Source organism: Lacerta agilis, chromosome 4, assembly GCF_009819535.1.
Source record: "Lacerta agilis isolate rLacAgi1 chromosome 4, rLacAgi1.pri, whole genome shotgun sequence".
In the NCBI taxonomy this organism is placed as follows: Eukaryota; Metazoa; Chordata; class Lepidosauria; order Squamata; family Lacertidae; genus Lacerta; species Lacerta agilis.
Window position 1 is genome coordinate 72514196 of NC_046315.1, and position 18932 is coordinate 72533127.

The 18932-nt window shown below is 41.3% G+C and overlaps 2 protein-coding genes and 1 long non-coding RNA gene across 5 annotated transcripts; all 3 read right to left on the reverse strand.

Moving 5' to 3' along the window:
• Positions 1-930: 930 nt before the first annotated feature.
• Positions 931-4691, reverse strand: LOC117045087. The gene is made up of 3 exons (XR_004426394.1): positions 4566-4691; positions 3159-3211; positions 931-1085 (listed from the first exon to the last, which is right to left on the reverse strand). It is a non-coding gene; the product is annotated as an uncharacterized LOC117045087 (long non-coding RNA).
• Positions 4692-5893: 1202 nt separating this feature from the next.
• NMS (neuromedin S) lies at positions 5894-11393 on the reverse strand. Of its 3 annotated transcripts, XM_033145869.1 has the most exons (7): positions 11083-11393; positions 9866-9921; positions 8782-8841; positions 8652-8678; positions 8503-8556; positions 6944-7018; positions 5894-6034 (listed from the first exon to the last, which is right to left on the reverse strand). In XM_033145869.1, exons 1-7 carry the CDS (start codon positions 11201-11203, stop codon positions 5915-5917), a joined length of 513 nt encoding a protein of 170 aa, XP_033001760.1. In that variant the 5' UTR covers positions 11204-11393; the 3' UTR covers positions 5894-5914. The 3 variants fall into 3 exon arrangements, with proteins under 3 accessions (XP_033001760.1, XP_033001761.1, XP_033001762.1); XM_033145870.1 differs by lacking the exon at positions 8503-8556 and having other exon boundaries at positions 5899-6034; positions 11083-11392; XM_033145871.1 differs by lacking the exons at positions 5894-6034; positions 8503-8556 and having other exon boundaries at positions 6788-7018; positions 11083-11392.
• Positions 11394-16002: 4609 nt separating this feature from the next.
• On the reverse strand, positions 16003-18333 carry LOC117045966 (histone H2A, sperm-like). Its single transcript, XM_033147591.1, has 2 exons — positions 18236-18333; positions 16003-16542 (listed from the first exon to the last, which is right to left on the reverse strand). Exon 2 carries the CDS (start codon positions 16532-16534, stop codon positions 16121-16123), a length of 414 nt encoding a protein of 137 aa, XP_033003482.1. The 5' UTR covers positions 16535-16542; positions 18236-18333; the 3' UTR covers positions 16003-16120.
• Between the last annotated feature and the right edge of the window lie 599 nt (positions 18334-18932).

Sequence of the window (18932 nt, forward strand, 5' to 3'; positions counted from 1 at the left end):
ACTTGAAATATACCCGGAGTCAAGTGTGAATTTCATGCTCTTTATTCAGCTCATAGCAATGAATGGAACTTTCCCCAAAACGTCTGCTGTATATACATTATTTACACAATGGGCCCCACGTGATTGGCTAATTCCGGGATACTCCTGTAGGCCAATCAGGTTGTGGATTCACTTCCACCTGGAGCTGGATTGGGTGGCTCCTGCGGACCAATCAGACTGCTGCATTCTGGATCCTATTGTTCTAGGATTCAGCTCAGTACATAACAATACTTCTGTGCTGAGGGCCATTACATGTACTGTACAACAAAATGGCTGCCTCTATGTTGTACTGAGGCTCCAGTACTTTGGCCACCTCATGAGAAGAGAAGAATCCCTAGAAAAGACCCTGATGTTGGGAAAGATGGAGGGCACAAGGAGAAGGGGACGACAGAGGATGAGATGGTTGGACAGTGTTCTTGAAGCTACTAACATGAGTTTGGCCAAACTGCGAGAGGCAGTGAAGGATAGGCGTGCCTGGCGTACTCTGGTCCATGGGGTCACGAAGAGTCGGACACGACTGAACGACTGAACAACAACAACAACAACATGTTGTACTGATAGGGACAGCTTCCCTTTTAAGCTGCAAAGGGATGTCACGCTGCTGAACTCTCAAGCGTAAAGAGGGAAAGATAGTATCTAATAAATATATCCTCCCTGAGCATCTATTCACATCCCAACAACTTGCTCCTTTATCATGACTTATGCCACAAATAAAGCAGACACACATGAGTAACTATTCACTGAATCGTAATTATTTCTTTTTAACAAAGAACACATTTGGGTTTCTGGTAAATGAGAACATGGCAAACCTACATGAATATTCAGCTGGGTACATATGGGGATTGGGGGTATAAAGGGAGGGCATGAACACACAGAGAAACCACACAGGTATAATTTATGGCTGCAAATTTATTACATGTAACTTCACAGGCTTCAAGAGCATGTCTCTTTAACAGAGTACTACTAGTCCAAACGTTTCTTTTCAGAGTTTAAAGTGATAGAGCGAGGAAGTCAAGTGACCCTTGGGTTTTCTCTTTCCTTGAAGTCTGAAAGAAAAATACTACAGTTAGTCTTTGAAGGAATCTAAGTACTTAAGGCATTCTCCAATAAACTGTTGAAGCCTTCCCTCTCCGTCACCTAATGCAGATGACGTCCTCCATGCAAAGATGCTCTTGCAAGAAGGCTGCACATAGCTACTGCAGTATGCCTCTAGATACCAGTTGCTGGACAATACAAGTTGCAAGAACACTGTTGCAGTCAAGCTTCCTTGCGGGCATGCCATGGGCATCTGGTTGGCCACTGTGAATAGAGAATGCTGGACTAGTCGAGCCTTTGGTCTGATCCAGAAAGGCTTGGTACTGGGATAGCTCAGTCAGTAGAGCAGGACTCTTAATATCAGGGTCATGGGTTTAGCCCTACGTTGGGCAAAAGACTGCAAGGTCTTGGACTAGATGACACTTGTGGTCCCTTCCAACTCTACAATTCTATGATTCTATTGGATTGGACCCTTCATTTTTAGGGCAGTTGTGTCAATTCTGAAAGCTTTAAGCCTACCAGTACTACAAAATATTATGATCTGTATGTAGCAGCTATGAGTTCCAGTACTTCAGCTGAACTGGCTGGTAGTTAAAATAAAAAATATTCACTTGGAATCAAAAAGGATAAAACATGTAGTTAGCAATAAGCTTTTGGGTAGAGAGAAGGCTGTAATTTTCTACCGATAACCACAAAACACAACAAACAGGAGATGCATCACATTGCTAGGCAGAGCACAGATGCGTAGAAGTTCCAGTCAGCGCACTCCTTATGAAGAAGTTGACATACATAGCAGTATGAACAATGGCTTATAGTTGGATTGTTAATGACATATGGCACAATGAGTCTGCTTCTAAAAGCTACAGCTCCTTTCTTGTTCCTACATGGAAACTGCTTGTTGGCAGTAACACCAAATTATTTTAAAACACAGCAGGGATCTTATTAGCAACCTCAGATATTGGAACCATTAAAAAAAATAAAGCTATTTGTCCAAACACCTTCATGACAAAAAACAGTCCTTTAATTCTGACTCTTCCCAGCCATTTTGACACAAGAAGTTCTATTCTGTTTCTACAAAGGTGCCTTGATTCATGCAAAAGGTAATGGATTGTGAAAAGGTGTCATGGATTGGCTGGCTGCAGAGGAATGGTGGGAGGCACCAGCTGGAGAACCCCCAAGGGAAGAAGGCTTAGAGCTAGGGGATTGGTGGTGGTAAGACAAGCACACTGGGGGAAAGTGTTGGAAGCTGAGACAGTAACAGGGTTTAGTGAGCAGGGGGAGTCTGTGGTAGAGAACAGTCCAGAAGCAGAGACTGGAGATGAGGGGGGCCAAGAGGAAGAGATGAGTCAGCTTAGTGAAGAAGTCAGGGTGTCTTCCCTTCCTCCTGCGACCAGTTCCCCTTCCTCCTGGTCTCCCAGAACCAAAAGAAGCATGAAGAGGGTGGAGTGAAGAGAGCTATGGCAATATCGTCTCAGATGGCTTGGGAATGACCTGGGGGAGGAGAAGACTTAGGGAACTGTGGGACGGTCCCCACAACTGCCTCACAGAGGCAAGATCCACTGGGACGAGTTGCTATGCTCACTAGGCCTGGTCTTCTGAGCCAACCATGTTCCCTTGAATAAAGAATAAACTTCACTGATGCCGTGTGATCTATTGCCAACCTGTTCCCGACTCCGTGTGATCTATTGCCAACCTGTTCTCCTGACAGATGTGCTCCACAGGGGTGCTGTGAGCATAAATCTGTGTGCTATACCTGCACATGGTGTGTGCTATAGCTGCGCATGACACCCATGTGCAGCTCCAGTCAACTTTTGATGATGGTGATCATCTGCCCCTAGTGGCACTGCTAATGCCAATGACACAGACCATGTATTGGGGAGCAATTGTGCCTGAGTGTGTGAAGTAGCACTATACATGTGAACTGTTTCACTGGTGTCAACATGCTTATAAAACTATTCTCACCACCACCGGATACATCTGTGTCATTCCATGCTCATTAATACAGGAGAGGATACATGCCCCCCACTGAGATACCATCATTACCGCCACAAACAAATATTAATGTAAATAAATAAATACACAACCTTTTGACTGGCCTCTATTCACCTCTATTATCCACAGTCCTTCCATTCCTTGGCTGAAAATTTAACACGCAAAGAAAAATAAATTAAACGCACTGCAGTGTTACTCATGAAATGACATTGAGAAAAATAATTGCCAGCTTTGCCACAAAATGAACAGCAGAAAATAAGAGGTGCAGATTTGACTTTGTCGGCATACCAGGTGCTTCTCCAGCTCAGGGTCATTCAAAGGTGAGAATTTGCAAAAGAGCATCACTTTGCTGACTAGAACAACTGCGCTGCATTCCGATTGGCTGTCAGTATGTTTTGTCAGCATGCAGGCACGTAGTTATCTTTCCATGCCTCCCATTCATATATGCTGGTCTGTGGGGAGGTGCCCTCTACTGCTTGCACTCCTCCATATAAGCAGCATATAAGTTGCACTGAAGCCACGGCAAGGGTGGGTGGGGGGCAATTATTTGCCAAACATTTGGGGTGGAATTAAGCATTCGTGTTATTATGAAGGTCCCATTTGCACAAGCGCTCCAGCTTTCCAGGCGGAACAATTTCCTCCTGCTGTGTGCTGTTCTGAGGGTTCTTCAGACCCTTACAAGCCAATTTGAGGGGATGCAAGGGGAGAAGAGGGAGAGAAGCCCTGCTGTACAAGTGAAAGTCCTTGCACAGAAGCAACGACATTCTAAAACAATTGAAACATTATTTTAAAAAAAACGATTACAATAATGTGTTTGTTTGTGTAGCTTGTCTGGCTTTTTAATTATTTAAATTCTCTAGATATTTAGTTTATTTGGGATAAGAAATAGATGCAGTGGTACACTTAGGTAATTTTAGATTTTGGACCTAATGATCTTACAATGGGAAATGACTCTGTATATAGACAATACATATTATTCCCCAGTCCTGTTGCATTTGTGGAGTGAGGGATAGTTGCAGCTCATTCTTTTGAGTGGAGAACTGGACTCCTGCTAAATATATTGTATTGAGGCAAGGAAGCCTGATACAATCTACAGTGAGACCACAGTGTAGGGTGAACTGTAGATTTAAAAACATGCTAGTATCATATAATGCAGAGCATTCCAAACTTTTCATGTTGGTGACACACACTTTTCAGACATGCATCATTTCATGACACAGAATTCAGTTTTACTAGCAAACCAAAGGTTAAACCAACCCCTTTCCATCCCCGGGAGGAAGGCGGACAACGTTCGCACAACACACCTACACACTGCAGCTGACACACTAACGTGTTGTGACACACAGTTTGGAAAGCTCGGATATAATGGTGTGTGTTTGGGGCTGCAGGCCTTATAAATGCTGTGTTCATTTTCGTTTTTTTAAAACCAAGAGGGGAAAATACTGGTATGCATGGTTCAAAAAAAAAAATTCTGATAGTGAACAAATAAAATTAGATACCCTGAAGAGAAAAAAGGGTCGGCCCAAGGTATCCAAGCTGTCCTGTAAAAAGAAAGAAATAAAGCAGACTTGGCAAAATGTTTCTAAACCTATTGTGCACTTTGACATAGGTCAGGAGTTCTGAAATACTGCAATGTAGTGGGACCCAATGGAGGCAGTGAAATGCACAGGAGATCCTGCAGCCAGCAGAGCCAGGACTTTCCTCCCACCTATATAGGGGGTTCAACTGCAATCTTATGCACGTCTACTCAAAATGGGGGTCGCTCCCGGGTAAATATGCATAGGAAGGCAGCTGGTCAAAGCAACCCAACTCCCCCCATTTAAACTAGACTGGGGAGGGCAGTTGGAATGAGTAGACGTATCCCTCCACCCAGCTCTCCTGACTAAGCTGGCTCCTGCCACCCATTACCAATGGAAGTGACACAAGAATCATTCCCTTGGCTCTAACCTCCCGCTTCCACCTGCTGAATGTCTGGATGGGTGGTAGCCAGGAAAACACCACAACGAGGTGTTCTGGGGCAAGGAAGAGGCAGCATTGAGCTGGTCCACAATCCATTGGATCCTGAGCTCTGGTCTTGCTGCTGTTGTGTGACAGCCTGTTGGTGCACTAGCCTGGAGCATGGAACTGGGCACGTCATCCTCTTCTCTGCTTCCCACACATAGGAGCCAACTCCTAGGAGGCCAAGGTCCCTTTCCCTCCAATAAAACATTTGAGGGGGCCAGGCTCCCCAAAGTTGATGGGCATTGCCATTCAAATTGTGCCCTGCACCGCGTCATGTGGTCGATTATGTGGGGCAGGGTTTACTTGCTCCCCCCCCCACACAAATAATTTAATCAAGTTGGCACTCCTTCCACCAGAGACTTTCTGAGCAACAGGGCTTCAGATGCATTGGTGGTCCTGCCATTCCAAAAAGCCCCACCAGCTGGGTGGTTGTGGATAAGTTAGGACTGCAGCCTTAGTATAGCAACCACCAACAGAGAAATAGGAACAAGGAGAAGAGGAAGACAGAGATGACACTACTGTGACCCCCCCCCCATAAAGCATATTAAGAAGGTTAGAGATGCCTCCTGAGCAATTTGGGATGGCATTCCGAGGGCTGCTAAGGGAGGGCAAAATTGCCCCCAAATTGAGCAAATCTTTGCCTGGTTTGGGGTGATTCCCACCCCCTTCCCATTTTTCTTATGAACCAACATAGCTATGTTTGCTTTGAATGTATAAAGAGTCTACCCTGTGCTCACTCACAGGGTAGGAGAAGCAACGGGCAGAACATTTAAACATTTACTGTGTTGCTGGCATCATCCCTGCCGTTCCTTGCCTTCTGTCTCTTTGATATGCTGACCCAGACAGCTCACAGGGTGGCAAAACAAATTAACTGAGCATTGGGAGATGTTTGTAACACATGTGCATGATAATGCCAGCATTTTAAGCCTACCTTCTTTCCGAATTCTTCAGCTGTGAGCTGAGATTCCTGCAAGGTGATAGTGCATGTTAATTTCATCATGTCCTAATGCCCATAGGTTGATGCCTTTGAGCAGAAGCTAGCAGACTGCTCCAGTACATGACATTAGGCTAAACAATTCGAAACACAAAACCACAGGCAATGTTGGAAACAGAAAGAGAATGCTAAACACCTTGAATTCATCTGAGGTTTTTCTTTGGCCAAGCAATGTGTATAGTGCATGCTTCTGTCTCTTAAATGGAAATGGCACGATCATGCTCTTGAGCACAACACCAAAGCTCAAATGGAAAGTTAGATCTTAGTATTGGTTTTTCAAAGTGCTATTTATTTATTCTGTAAATTTGTTCCTACTACCATTCTCTACGTTTTCGCTGAATTTTAAATCAGTGAAATGATGCAGCTGATAGTTTACATTGCTACAGACTCAGTCTCCTACAGATGTCAGTCAACAAAATGTTGCAATTGACTGCAGTGGGAATGAATTATTTTACCAATTAAGGATATTACAGCGGAGTATGTTCCTGCATGCAAAAGCCCTTTGCAAAGTTGCTTCAACATTCAGCATTCAGGACCAATACAGGAGTGATACTGGAGATTTTGACCATCCTTTGGGTAGGGATAGTGTATGTGCCTAGCAGTTCACAAACACAAGAATTAACTATGGTAACAGGAATAGTCACATCAACAATGATGGTTGTGACTCACTTTGAATAAACTTTAAAAATGGGGTACAATAAGTCAATTCATGGGGGGGGGATGATAGAATGTTTTAAGAAAAAGAAAGGGAGATAAGGAGGAAAGGAGAGTAGACAAATGCACACAGTTTCACCACCAGTACAATGGCTTTTTAAAAGAAAAGGAAAAAGCCAAAATGAAATATTTGTGCCACAAAATACTATGGATGAAGCGAGTGCATACAGGATCAAGGAATCTTTTCATTCTCCTCTCCGAGAGCTTTGGAGCAAGGCTCATTAAAGGATGCACAGGGAAAGACTGTAACAAAGAGATATCATGAACACCAATTCTATGCAAAGACAAAAATGAGAAAGATCAATGTCTAAAGCCTAGATAACATAGTGACATTCCTAATCTACCAGTAACATCATCTCAACATAGATGACTTCATAAGGAACTGGCTTGTTCAAAATATGAAGTCCCAAAATAAGTTTTTCAATAAGTTTCAGATGCAGCCAGAAAACCATCTCTTGGGGCCTTTGCCAGGATTGTAGAGCAGTGCAGAGGTGCTGGGTTATTAGGAGCAGATCCCTCATGCTGTGATCCTAAATGGACTTGCTAGGCATAAAGCTCCACAGAACTAAGTGGAGTCTGTTCAGGCAAATCTGCATTGGGCCATACTGTGGTTCAGGACACTTCTTGCCATCGTTCTAATGAAGTGAATAACCATTACTAATTATATATGTATAAAGTAAAGGTAAAGGGACCCCTGACCATCAGGTCCAGTCGTGTCCGACTCTGGGGTTGCGGCGCTCATCTCGCTCTATAGGCCGAGGGAGCTGGCGTTTGTCCGCAGACAGCTTCCAGGTCATGTGGCCAGCATGACTAAGCTGCTTCTGGCGAACCAGGGCAGCGCACGGAAACGCCGTTTACCTTCCCGCTGGAGCGGCCCCTATTTATCTACTTGCACTTTGACGTGCTTTCGAACTGCTAGGTGGGCAGGAGCTGGGACCGAGCAACGGGAGCTCACCCCGTGCCAGGGATTTGAACTGCCGACCTTCTGATCAGCAAGCCCTAGGCTCTGTGGTTTAACCCACAGCGCCACCTGGGTCCCTTATATATGTATACATACACATATATACATACATATAATAATAATATTTCATAAAGTCGTTGCTAAAACTTTTCGTGGGTATCTGTTCAATAGAGAGGGTTGTGTTGGGCTAATGGATTTTCACCCCCCCCCCCTTTGATAGATGGTTCCCATGTTACACTGAAGGGAGTGTGTGCCATTGGTGGCTGTCTAAAACCCTACTCGGGGCTTATGAATCTAGTTGCAATATTTTTTCAGATCCTGGTCACTGTACATTTAAAGCACTCTTATACCACTTTGACCATCATGACTTCCCTCAAAGATTACTGGGAACTGTAAGTCCTGAGAGTTGTTAGGACATCCCTCACACAGCTACAGTTCCCATGATTCTTTGGGGGGAAGCCCAGACTGTTGAGGTATAAGAGTGCTTTAAATGTATGGTCCAGGTGTGAGATAAATCTTGTTTGACTTTATTTGCCTGGCTTAAGGTTCAGCCTGCCCTTTGTGGACTTGAGTTGCAATTCTATGCACAATTCCTTTGTAATAAGCGTCATTGGTTTCAATGGGTCTTAATTACAAGCAGACATGCATAGGCTTGCATTGCTAATAAATACACTCAAGGCACGTGAAAGATTTTATATACTGTTCTATACTATTTTGTATGTTGTGATGTATAAAATATAAAATATGCTTATGTTAAAATACTAACCCCGGTTTTAAGTGGATATGTTGGATCTTGAGCTCTGGAGTAGTGAAATAAAAACTGCACAGAAAGAGCTATTTTAGTATGTTGCATTATTTAAAGAAAAACAGGTATTGTGCATATAAAATCTATTATAAAGAAAGGTAAATACTTACTCTTTTATATATTTCCTGATTATTTTCCTAGTGAGGAGAGGCATATTAGATTACATGAGGATTGATGATTACTTAACTACATAAATACTGTGACAGAGTTTTCAGAGAAAAGAAACAAATCGGATCATACCTCATCTATCTGCATGCTATTAAACATGGAGTTACAAAGATCCATAACAGAATGGCAGATCTAGAAGACAAAAAGAACTTAAACTAAATATTGATCTGTTTGAAGCAAGTAATAAAAAATAGAGGTAATTATACAAACATCAATTTAAAAACATAGTTAGTCAAGCATTACATATTTTGCAGTTGTTTTGATATAAAATCATCATGTCTGATTGGGGCCATAAAATTAATTTCTATCTAATTTAGAGTGCTGCCACCACAAGAGTCTAACAAAACATTAAAAGTGCAACTTCTAATGGATCAAGGCAGTCCAGTGGGCACATAAAGGATAAGGTGGGTTTTCCCCCCAAGTAAACTGGTCCCAAGCTAATGAGGGTTTCATAAACTAATAACAACACCTTGAATTTGGCCTGATAACAAATCAGTGGCCAGTGTGGATGTTTGAGCAGAGACATGATGTGCTAACAGGATCACACTCCAGAGTCTTTATTTAGTTTGAGTAATGGTGAACTATGAAACTCCCTGCCACAACAAAGAGATTGCTGTGGCAAAGAGTGATTAGATATCAGAAGAAAATTATGTCAGTCATGTTTATGTCAAACTCTGCTTCCATCCACTGCTCACAACACCTCCATTTTGTGACTGGTGGGCCTCGAACCCTTTCATATCTGCCCCGGGGATAGAAACTTTGAAAACCCCTAATCTATGCCACTGAAAAATTATTACAACTTATTTTTACATGGGGTTGATCAGACAGTTCCATATACTGGCAGAAACACCATGCTAGTCTCTAAATCAGAAGTGGAGAGAGGGGGGTAGAGAAATAGGAAAGTTTATTATATTGGCAACATTTTTGAGTATTTTCTTTAGCTTATATACCTGTATATACTAGATCAACAGATTTTGTTCCTACAGTGAACATGGGGATGCAGCAACCAATTGTTTTTGTTACATGCATCAGGCATATACCAGGCAGTCTTCCCTCTATAATAGCAGTAGAATTCACTGTTCCCATGGGATCTCACTCACTTTTTGGATAGGTGTTCCAAGCATAGGCATGGAAATTTATGTAAAAGTTTGCATACCTTGCTTTTAGGAATGTCTGATTCGCCTAGATAGTCATCAAAGGGCTGTGGAAATCCTGTTAAAGTGAAACAATAAGAAAGCATTAGATACACTACATCATGGCTTTAATTAACGGGTCTTAATTGCATAAGGATCTAAAGAAAGACAGGGCAAGTCCAACAGAACTCACTTAAGAGATTTGTAGTACTGTCTTCGGTTGACTCTTTGAGTGTGTATGTGCACCCTTGGGCACATTTTTAAAAACTTATTATACAATACAGTGATAATTAGTCTCTTTTGATTAGTTTTTTTTAATAGTCCGTAGATCAGAATGGCATAGATGAAGATGAAACTGAACATAGTTTCCTCACAGAGAAAACAGACACACACACACACCAACGCAACATCTTTATTACCACCCTTCTCACAATTCACACGCGCTGAAGTTTTGTTTTAAATCTGTATCTTGGTCCCGATACCTCCGTTTCCTCAGGCTTTGTGCTAAATACAACACATTTTATAAAGAGACGAGACGGTCATCCTCGTTTCAGCACCTTGGAGAGCATCGTAGGTGCTGGAGCCTCTGAACCGTCTCCAGATCCTTTTAACTGTACTACTAAAAACAAACCCTCTTGACCACGTGGAGCTTTATCTAGAGAGAAATTTTAGAGGCTCTACTTCTGCTTCTCCTATTTAAGTGATTGGCCGCTCTTCCATTTACAACTTTCCTCCTCTTTCAGGAGAAAGACCCAGGTGGAAACCCTAATCCACTGTGGTAAAAGTTCACAGCCTTTTTACTCTTAGATTCCTATTAGATCAGGAAAACTTCCCAAATGCTCTTCCCTCCACAGGCGAGGATTCTTCCGCTTCACGCAAAAACAGTCGTTTAGTTGTGCGCGTTGGGAAGCTATTGCTCATTTCTTAGAGACTGAGCCAGATTAGTAAAAGTTAAAGGAAGCCCTTTTTTGTTTACTTGCTACAGCAGTAGATTCTGACCCCTTCATGCACAAGATTCCTGGGCAAGTTTCCTTTTAGAAGTTAGCTTGGCTTTGATATCTTTCTTAGCCAATCAAGAAACCTCTCGCTAGACGGACAGGAAACCTGCGAGGCATTTCTTCTTTTTTCCAGTTCTGCTGTAAACTTTCCAGATCGTCCATCCATAGACATAATGAAGGACGCTGTATAAAAAGTCTTAAGTATCTAAAACAATACACAATGTGGGAAACGCGGCTCCTACCTGAGGTGAATCTTGCGGTGCAAACGCAGTAGATAACGAAGATCAACGGGAAGGGAGGCGCGTGCCGTTTCATTTTCAGCGGCCGAGACAGGCTGGGCTTTCTCTGACACATTTTCTGCATCTTCAGTCCAAGCCCACGAGGCAGCCGCGTTGCTGCCCGGCCTTTGTCTGACTCTCCCGAACTCGAGAAGGATCTTTATTTGTAACAAACTTCCCCTCGGAAGAAGAGCCAATCAGCACCTCGCAGGCTCCTCGTTGTCTCATTAAGCGCCAAGCTGTGCTTTCATTCAGGAAGTAATTGTTCCCAGCTCAGCGCTTGGCGCACAACGATTTCAAGCTATTAGCCAAGTTTCCGAGAAGAATATACAGAATGTATGTTTCTGAAAGATCTTAGGGATGGACGACTAAAGGAGGAAGGAAAATGCCCCTAAAGAAAGCAAGGAAACAGTTGTATATATATATTCACCTTTCAAAGTCCCATAAATTCTTCCATGCAGAATTTTTAAAAGTCCTTTATACTCGAAAGTGTTGCAATATGCAACACGCCAGTGCTATAAATCAATATGCAGCCCTTTCAGCCACATCTCTACTTTAGATGAAATGTACTGGACATAAAAACCAGTCACTGTGTAATATTAGTACTCAATTGAAATTCAATAAAGAATATTAACAGTAAAATGTGTACCGGATAAAATGCAAAAATGCCATCAGTGATAATCCAAACTAAAGCTGGTACATAATTATTGATTGTTGAAGTCACTTTTTTAAAACTTATTTTTTTTTTAAATATAAAATGAGAGGAAGCAAATCGTTTTAAATTATTCAAAAGAGGCAGTTCAGAGATGAATGGGAAGGTGTGTGATTTTTGTACAATTCAACCTCCCTTCTTCCACACTCTCTACACTGTATCCTGATACTTTAAGCAATACTTCTTCCATGTTTTCTACGCCAATACTGTAGAATTTACAGTATAATCTCAGATACAGTAAGAAACTTACTTGAAAAATCTGTTCATCCATTTTATGCAGGAGTGGGGAACCATTGGTTCTCCAGCTGTTGTCGAGCTACATTTTCCATAATCCATGGCCATTGGCCATGCTCGCTAGGGCAGATGGGAGTTGTAAATCATCAATATCTGGCAGGTCAAAAATTCCTCAAACCTGGCTGTACAGCTTAGGATCCACTTCCCTGAAGGAATACTTGATCCTACACCAACCTGCCCAGGAACAGAGGTTATGGTGGGTGGTGATCAGTGAGAGAATGTTATATATGTGAAATTCCCTCCCTAGAGAGGTCTACCTGGCACCAACACTGTTTTAATTTCAGTACCAGGCAAATACTTTTGAGTCTCCCAAGCATTTTCATGTATTATTTTCATCTAGTTTATTTTCATCTAGTTTTCTTTCTTAACTTGCCATTATATTTTACTTTGTATTTCATCATGTTCTTATAAACCACTCAGAGTCCTGTTGAAAGGTGGAATAGACATCTTTTAAATAAATAATATACAACATATATCTAAATCTTTCTTCAATCAAGGTTGCACCAATAATCCATTCCTTCTTATGTAAATTGGGACACTGAATGATTGAGCCCTCAGTAAGTGATGCCTGTATTGCTACCATAACATTTTTTTATATGCTGGACATTACCTAAGCTGGTATATGTCAACTTAGTACAACTGAGTTATCTAAACGCAATAATTCCATATTGGTTGTAGATCAACCAAGCTATCAATGAATGGAAAAGCAATTTTACATACTGATTTTTTGGTTTAAATCCAGGGATTACCAACTAGCAGGTCAGGATCTACCAGAAGATCAGAGTGAATCACAGGTCACTATTTATATTGCCCAAGAACAGAATGTACAATGTACATACAAGGTGTGCTGGCATCCTGCCAGATACTGATGAGGATTACAAGGGAGAAACTGAATACTGTATATAATTGTAGCAGTTTATGATCTGTTAAAGTCCTATCCCCCCTTTTTTTGCTAGACACAAGGTGAGTCAAAGTGGTGTGTAAGAGAGTCACTGTGGTGTAGTGCTTAAATTCAGGGGTGTAGGGAAGGGGGGGCAGGTGCCATCATGGAGGCGGGTGACAAATTATCAAGGAACAATTACTGCCCTACTAGGGCAGTTCATAAAAAAAAACTTTTGTTTTTTTTAAAATGCCTGCTCCGAAGGTTTTATCTTACTACACTAGGGAATATATAGTTATATATGAAATTTCATGCATATTAGTTAATATCTTGACCCTCCTCCACGAAAATTGCTGTTTACTTGGCCATTTTCCTATGCTGTGAAGGCTGAAATTTCAATTCAGTGGAGCAGGGTCAAGATATTAACTGATATGCATGAAATTTCAGATATAGCTATATAGTCCCTAGTTTAGTAAGATAAGACCTTTGGAGCAGGCATTTTAAAAAAATGTTTTTTTATGAACCACCCTACTGCCCTACCCTCCACTGGGCTTCCCAAGTCCTGGAAATGTGAAGAAAATGAGACTAGATTAGGCCTTGCATTGCCTTCGCCCCACCCCCTGCACGCAGCCGATTTTTCTTGATTTTACTGCTGTGATTTTTTTTTTAGTGTTTTTTTTTTTTGGTAAACCACTTTGCGGGTTTTTAAAAATAAATTTTATTAAATAAATAAACAATAAATATAAATAAAATAACAGAAGCCAAAACACAATACATCCTGTAGATTTAAGTATCTGTCCATAGTCGCCCAGAATCCATATTCCTTTGTAAGAAAATATGAAATAACGTAAAACCATTTTTGCAGGCCAAAAACAACAAAAACAACAACAACAACAACAACCCAACAACAACGTGTTGACAATAAATTTTCTGCACTGGGTACCACCTGACCCTCCTACGCCTCTGCTTAGAGTGCTAGATTATGATCTGGGAGCTCAGGATTCAAATCTCCATTCAGCCATGAAGTCCACTTGGTGATGTTGGATCAGTGACATCAATTGTAATGTGATTACATGCCCTAGAGTCATGGAATATAGAATCATTCTATGGTAGTAGTTCTCAAACTTATTCTATCTTTTGGTAGACCACCACATGAAAATTTCTGGAGGGCTTGGCAGATCACCTGAACTTTTTATTTTCTTCAGCACCAGCATTATTATTTTGTTTTTTTGTTTTTTTTAAGTGTTGTATTATGAAAACCAAAAGCCCCAAGGGAAATATGCTGAAAAGGGTCCTTAAACTGAAAAAATTGTAGTGGAGAAGAAATGCAGTACACCACACCAGCACCATATTATGAAAATCATAGGCCTTATGCCAGGGTCTTGTTAGCTTTCTTGGAAAATCCAGTGCTGATGACCTTGATCTCCATTATTGGGGGGGGAATAAGTCAGTTTGGTTATTCAAATACAGATTAACTTTTCCATATAGACCACTTGAATGGAACTCGTAGAACACAGTTCTTCTCTACAGCAGCCTTTGCTACCTGAAGGTGCTATATAAGCTGATCTGATTACATCTGGTCCCACACATCAAAATAACAGGGTGGGTCCTAAAACATCTATATCTTAAGTGTCTAAGGTCCGGGTAATGAGATGTGTCTTCAGCATGTGATGCAAACTACATAATGAAGGTCCTCTGTGGATGCCTTGCCTTTTGCTATGTGGCTGTCTGGATTTTATTAACAACTGGATGTAGCAGCCCACCTTACTGCTACTTTCATACTTTGTGGGACCTGATTCTAGAGGAAAATGGTGATCATTTTGAAACCCCTGATAGGGTGCCTCATTTCAGACGTAATTTAATGTGCATACACTCAAGAGGAATCATTCATGGAGGCATTTTGTGGATGCAAAATACTGCTTTGAAACTGACACTTTTGTTTTTGATCTTGCTGAACATCTATTAAAAAAATAGCTTGTGGTTCTTGGAATTTATAAAACCACTATTTAACCAGATAAGACATTTAAACTGTTTCCTTTAATCAGAATAGGTTCTTCTCCTTACTTATTCCATTTCAAAGGTGTGTGCTGAGAGTTCAGTATCGTCAATGGCCTCGCCAGCACCACATCAGTTTTAATGAGCTGCATTTGCTGTACAAATGAAATAATGCCTTGGGGAGGTCTTGCACTTCCTGTACTTTCCCTGTGGAGAACATGATGCTGGAAATCAGGTTGGTAATTCTGTTGCCCTCAGCCACATGGAACTTGCAAAAGTGAAGAGATTAGATGGAAAAGAAAAAGGGGCAACCATTATCACCCTTGGTAGACTTCATATAAACTTTTCTCCCTGCTATCTCAACTCTGATTACAGTCTCTGATTAAACATAGGAACCATTTTGAAATGGAGGCAGAAGCAAAGGCACATTCTTAAGATGATTCAGCAAAAAGGTTGGCATATGCATCACAGAGTTTTTCAGTCATGTGATTCACAATGGCTTTGGGGCTAGAGGCAGCAAATGAAGCTTATCCAGAGGTCAAGGTGCATGGTAGGCATGTGCTTCGGCAGCCAATCTCTCTTTCCAATGTGAAGGGAGTCAAATGATGCAAAAGCACTTCTGACTCCAGCAGCCACTGGAACATCAGGGAGCAATACCTGCTGGATGAGATCAGTCACAGCCCAAGGTCATTACAAGAATTGCACTACTGCAGGGTCAAGAAGGTGGTGAAGCAAGCAAGCAAGCAAGCTGGCCAATGTGTAAGTTCATAGGTCAGTGGCTGGGAACCCATAGGTCTTAAAAATAACAGCTCAATTGCTTCACACAACAACTTGTGTGGATCTGCAATGGCAGGTCATACAAGTAGGAAAGATATTGTAGCTAGTCATTAGACACAACCGGTATGGCTAATTAAAAGCATACAACTTTTCTCTGTACATTGTAGAATTTGCCTTTATTTTAACATTTAATAAACATTTAAAGTTTTTTTTTTTTGTTTTTTTTTTTTTTTAACAACAGTCCATACTAATGATGAATGCTCCAAAGAACAAAAGCTTAGCTTCTGACAATACAACCTTTCTGGCAGAGTCTGTTCTTGCAAGATACTGAAATGCTGAAGGTTTTAGAATTCCTGGGATTCGGGGTCTCCTGTGGCTTCCTTACGCTGCAGAGTCTTCTTTGGAATAAGCAGAGCATGGATGTGGGGGAGAACTCCACCTTCAGCAATTGTCACATGTGCAAACAGCTTGTTCAACTCATCATCGTTTCTGATCGCCAACTGGATGTGGCGTGGCCCAATTCGTTGCCTCTTGCTTTCATGAGCAGCATTTCCTGCCAGCTCCAGTAGCTCTGCCGTCAGATATTCCAACACGGCAGCCATGTACACCGAGGCTCCAACTCCCACTCTTTCTGCATACCGACCCCGTCTCAAAAGACGTCCAATGCGGCTCACAGGGAAATGCAAGCCAGCTCTTGCACTTTTGCTTTCTTTTACCTTGATTACAGGCTTTGCAGGCTTCTTGCCATGCCCAGACATCCTGGATCCTACAAATAAGAGAGGAGAACCCACCTTCATTACACAATGCAAATGGTTTTGTGAGGTGTCCAAAGCCTAGTTGACCTTCCTGCAATCTGGAAGGAAGAGTATTTGGAGAACCAAACACCTAAGAATTTGCTGTAATAATGACCTAGGATGTGGCCTTAAGATTTACATTCTTCTAAGCAGACTGGTTTTCATGCTAAATCAAGTCCAGCCATTTTATGACCAGGTCAGCCAAAGAGGAGCTCTACACCAGTTGCTGGACTCCAATTCCCATCAGCCACAGCAACTATGATCCAGGCTGAAGGATTGTAGGCCAACAACATCTGAATACCACCAAACATTTCTCCGATGACTATAAGGACGTCTCATTCCATAACGATAATTTTACTAGAAGTGGCTGAATTGCAACTAATCACCAAACTTAAAACCATGGAGGAACCTGGTCTGAACAAAGAAATTGGATTCTTATCTCATTATACATGACAAAGCTATCTTTAGCCATCTCACCCCTTGCCTTTCCCTGTAAGACCCTGTAAAAATTGCAGTCGTTAACAGTCAACAGGTTTTCCACACCTATCAGCTGATCACCCAGTCCCACCACCCTTCTGAGTAATACCCCTCCCCACTCCCTTACTATATTTAAGGGTCTGGTGACTTCTGTTTCAGTGTATCTGAAGAAGTGTGCATGCTCATACCAAGAACAAACTTAGTTGGTCTCTAAGGTGCTACTGGAATGAATTTTTTATTTTATTTTGTTTTGGGTTGCCCCAGCCACTCTGGGCAGCTTGCAGTAGATATAAAAACCTAATAAAACCTTAAACAACCTTCCCTATACAGGATTAACTTCAGATGCCTCGGGGGTTGGATAGCTCAATACCTTCCAACATTTCTCCAATGAAAATAGGGACATCCTAATGAAAAATGGGACATTCCAGGATCAAGTCAGAAACTGGGACAGCTTCTCTAAATCAGGAACATCCCTGGAACACAACAGGAACACTTGGAGGGCCTGCATCCGATGTTTGCTATCCCTGTTTAAAACTTTGCTATCCCTGTTTAAAACAATGCCACCACTCCATAGTAAGGTATAGAAAGCTAGGAAGAAGGAAGTTTTGCCACTGGTAGCACAAAGTTTGTTCAGTCAGCAGCAAAAAGTGCTAGGACAAAAAGCTGCTAGAGAATTCTGCTTCATCAAAAAAAGATGTCAGTGTCATATACCCGCTTAGTAATTCTTAAAAATATATATATATAATTTTTATTCTCTAAAATACAGCTACACGGTGTTAAGTCAATGCAGCAGCTATGCCTCTTTACTAGGAATGCTATTGTTCACGTCCAATGGTGGCTTGCTCCTCAGACCTTAGAAGTCCTTATGTCTCACCATACAATTAAAAGTTTCATCTGCTAGATTTCTTTAAAAAAACATGATTAGCCTACCATTAAAGGCCAAGTGGATATTTTTTCCTTAAAAGCTTTTAAAAATTAAAAAGGAAAGGAAAATCTAACAGCAATCAGTAGTACACATAATATACTGTACGTGTGCTAATATATATTATTGTTAAGCATAATGTATTTATTATTCATAAGAAATATTATCTTTAAGCATAACATAGGTAATACTTATAGGTATTACTCTTATATTATAAACTAATTAAACCACTTGCATTTTTTTTTCATTTCAAAAAACCCACTCACCTTCCTATTACAGCAGACAACTACAAAGACAAGAGTTTTCTCCTCCTTTGACATAACCCTCTTTTTAAAAACCAATCTGTTCAGAACAGCTGCATCCAATTTGTCAGTATTTCTGACTTTAACGGATACCAATGCTTTTAGTTTAAAGAAGTCCCATTGCGATTAATAGGGTTTGAGAGGGTATTTTACCACAATTAGCACACTTTCAGAAAGCTAATTTTAATTCTCAAGGGAAGTAATAGAACTGCTCTATTCTGCCTTGGTTAGACCACACCTGGGGTACTGTATCTGGTTGCATGGCCATTTGTCATGGATGCTTCTGTTGAGATTCAAGGGGGGTGGTCTTGATAACCCTCAAGGTCCCTTCCAACTATATATAATTCTATGATACTCTGAGGGAAGAAGCAGCATGTCTAACATTCAATATGTTTTCCACCTACCAAGGAAACTTTCCACTGAGAGATGGAAGTAGAGACATGGATAACAGCTGGGTTTTATATGTTAAACAATGGAGGATAAATTATGGTATGTTTTATTTTACCCCAGCAGTCCCAATGACAACCTGAAACCTGCACAGAACCCGGTGGAGCCTAATTTGAACATCTGCTATCTCCTCTCACGGCCCATTTTAAGATTATGGGCTCCTCCATACTTATATTGAGCATTTATTATGATTGGTTTGAATGTTATGACTGGC

Excerpts from the sequence above, each read along its gene's own strand:
- LOC117045966 (XM_033147591.1), bottom strand. The coding sequence starts at position 16,534 with ATGTCTGGGCATGGCAAGAAGCCTGCAAAGCCTGTAATCAAGGTAAAA.
- NMS (XM_033145869.1), bottom strand. The coding sequence starts at position 11,203 with ATGCAGAAAATGTGTCAGAGAAAGCCCAGCCTGTCTCGGCCGCTGAAA. Across the intron at positions 8,842-9,865 it reads CAGACATTCCTAAAAGCAAG|ATCTGCCATTCTGTTATGGA; the intron begins GTATGCAAACTT and ends TTTGTCTTCTAG. Across the intron at positions 8,679-8,781 it reads ATAGCATGCAGATAGATGAG|GAAAATAATCAGGAAATATA; the intron begins GTATGATCCGAT and ends TCTCCTCACTAG.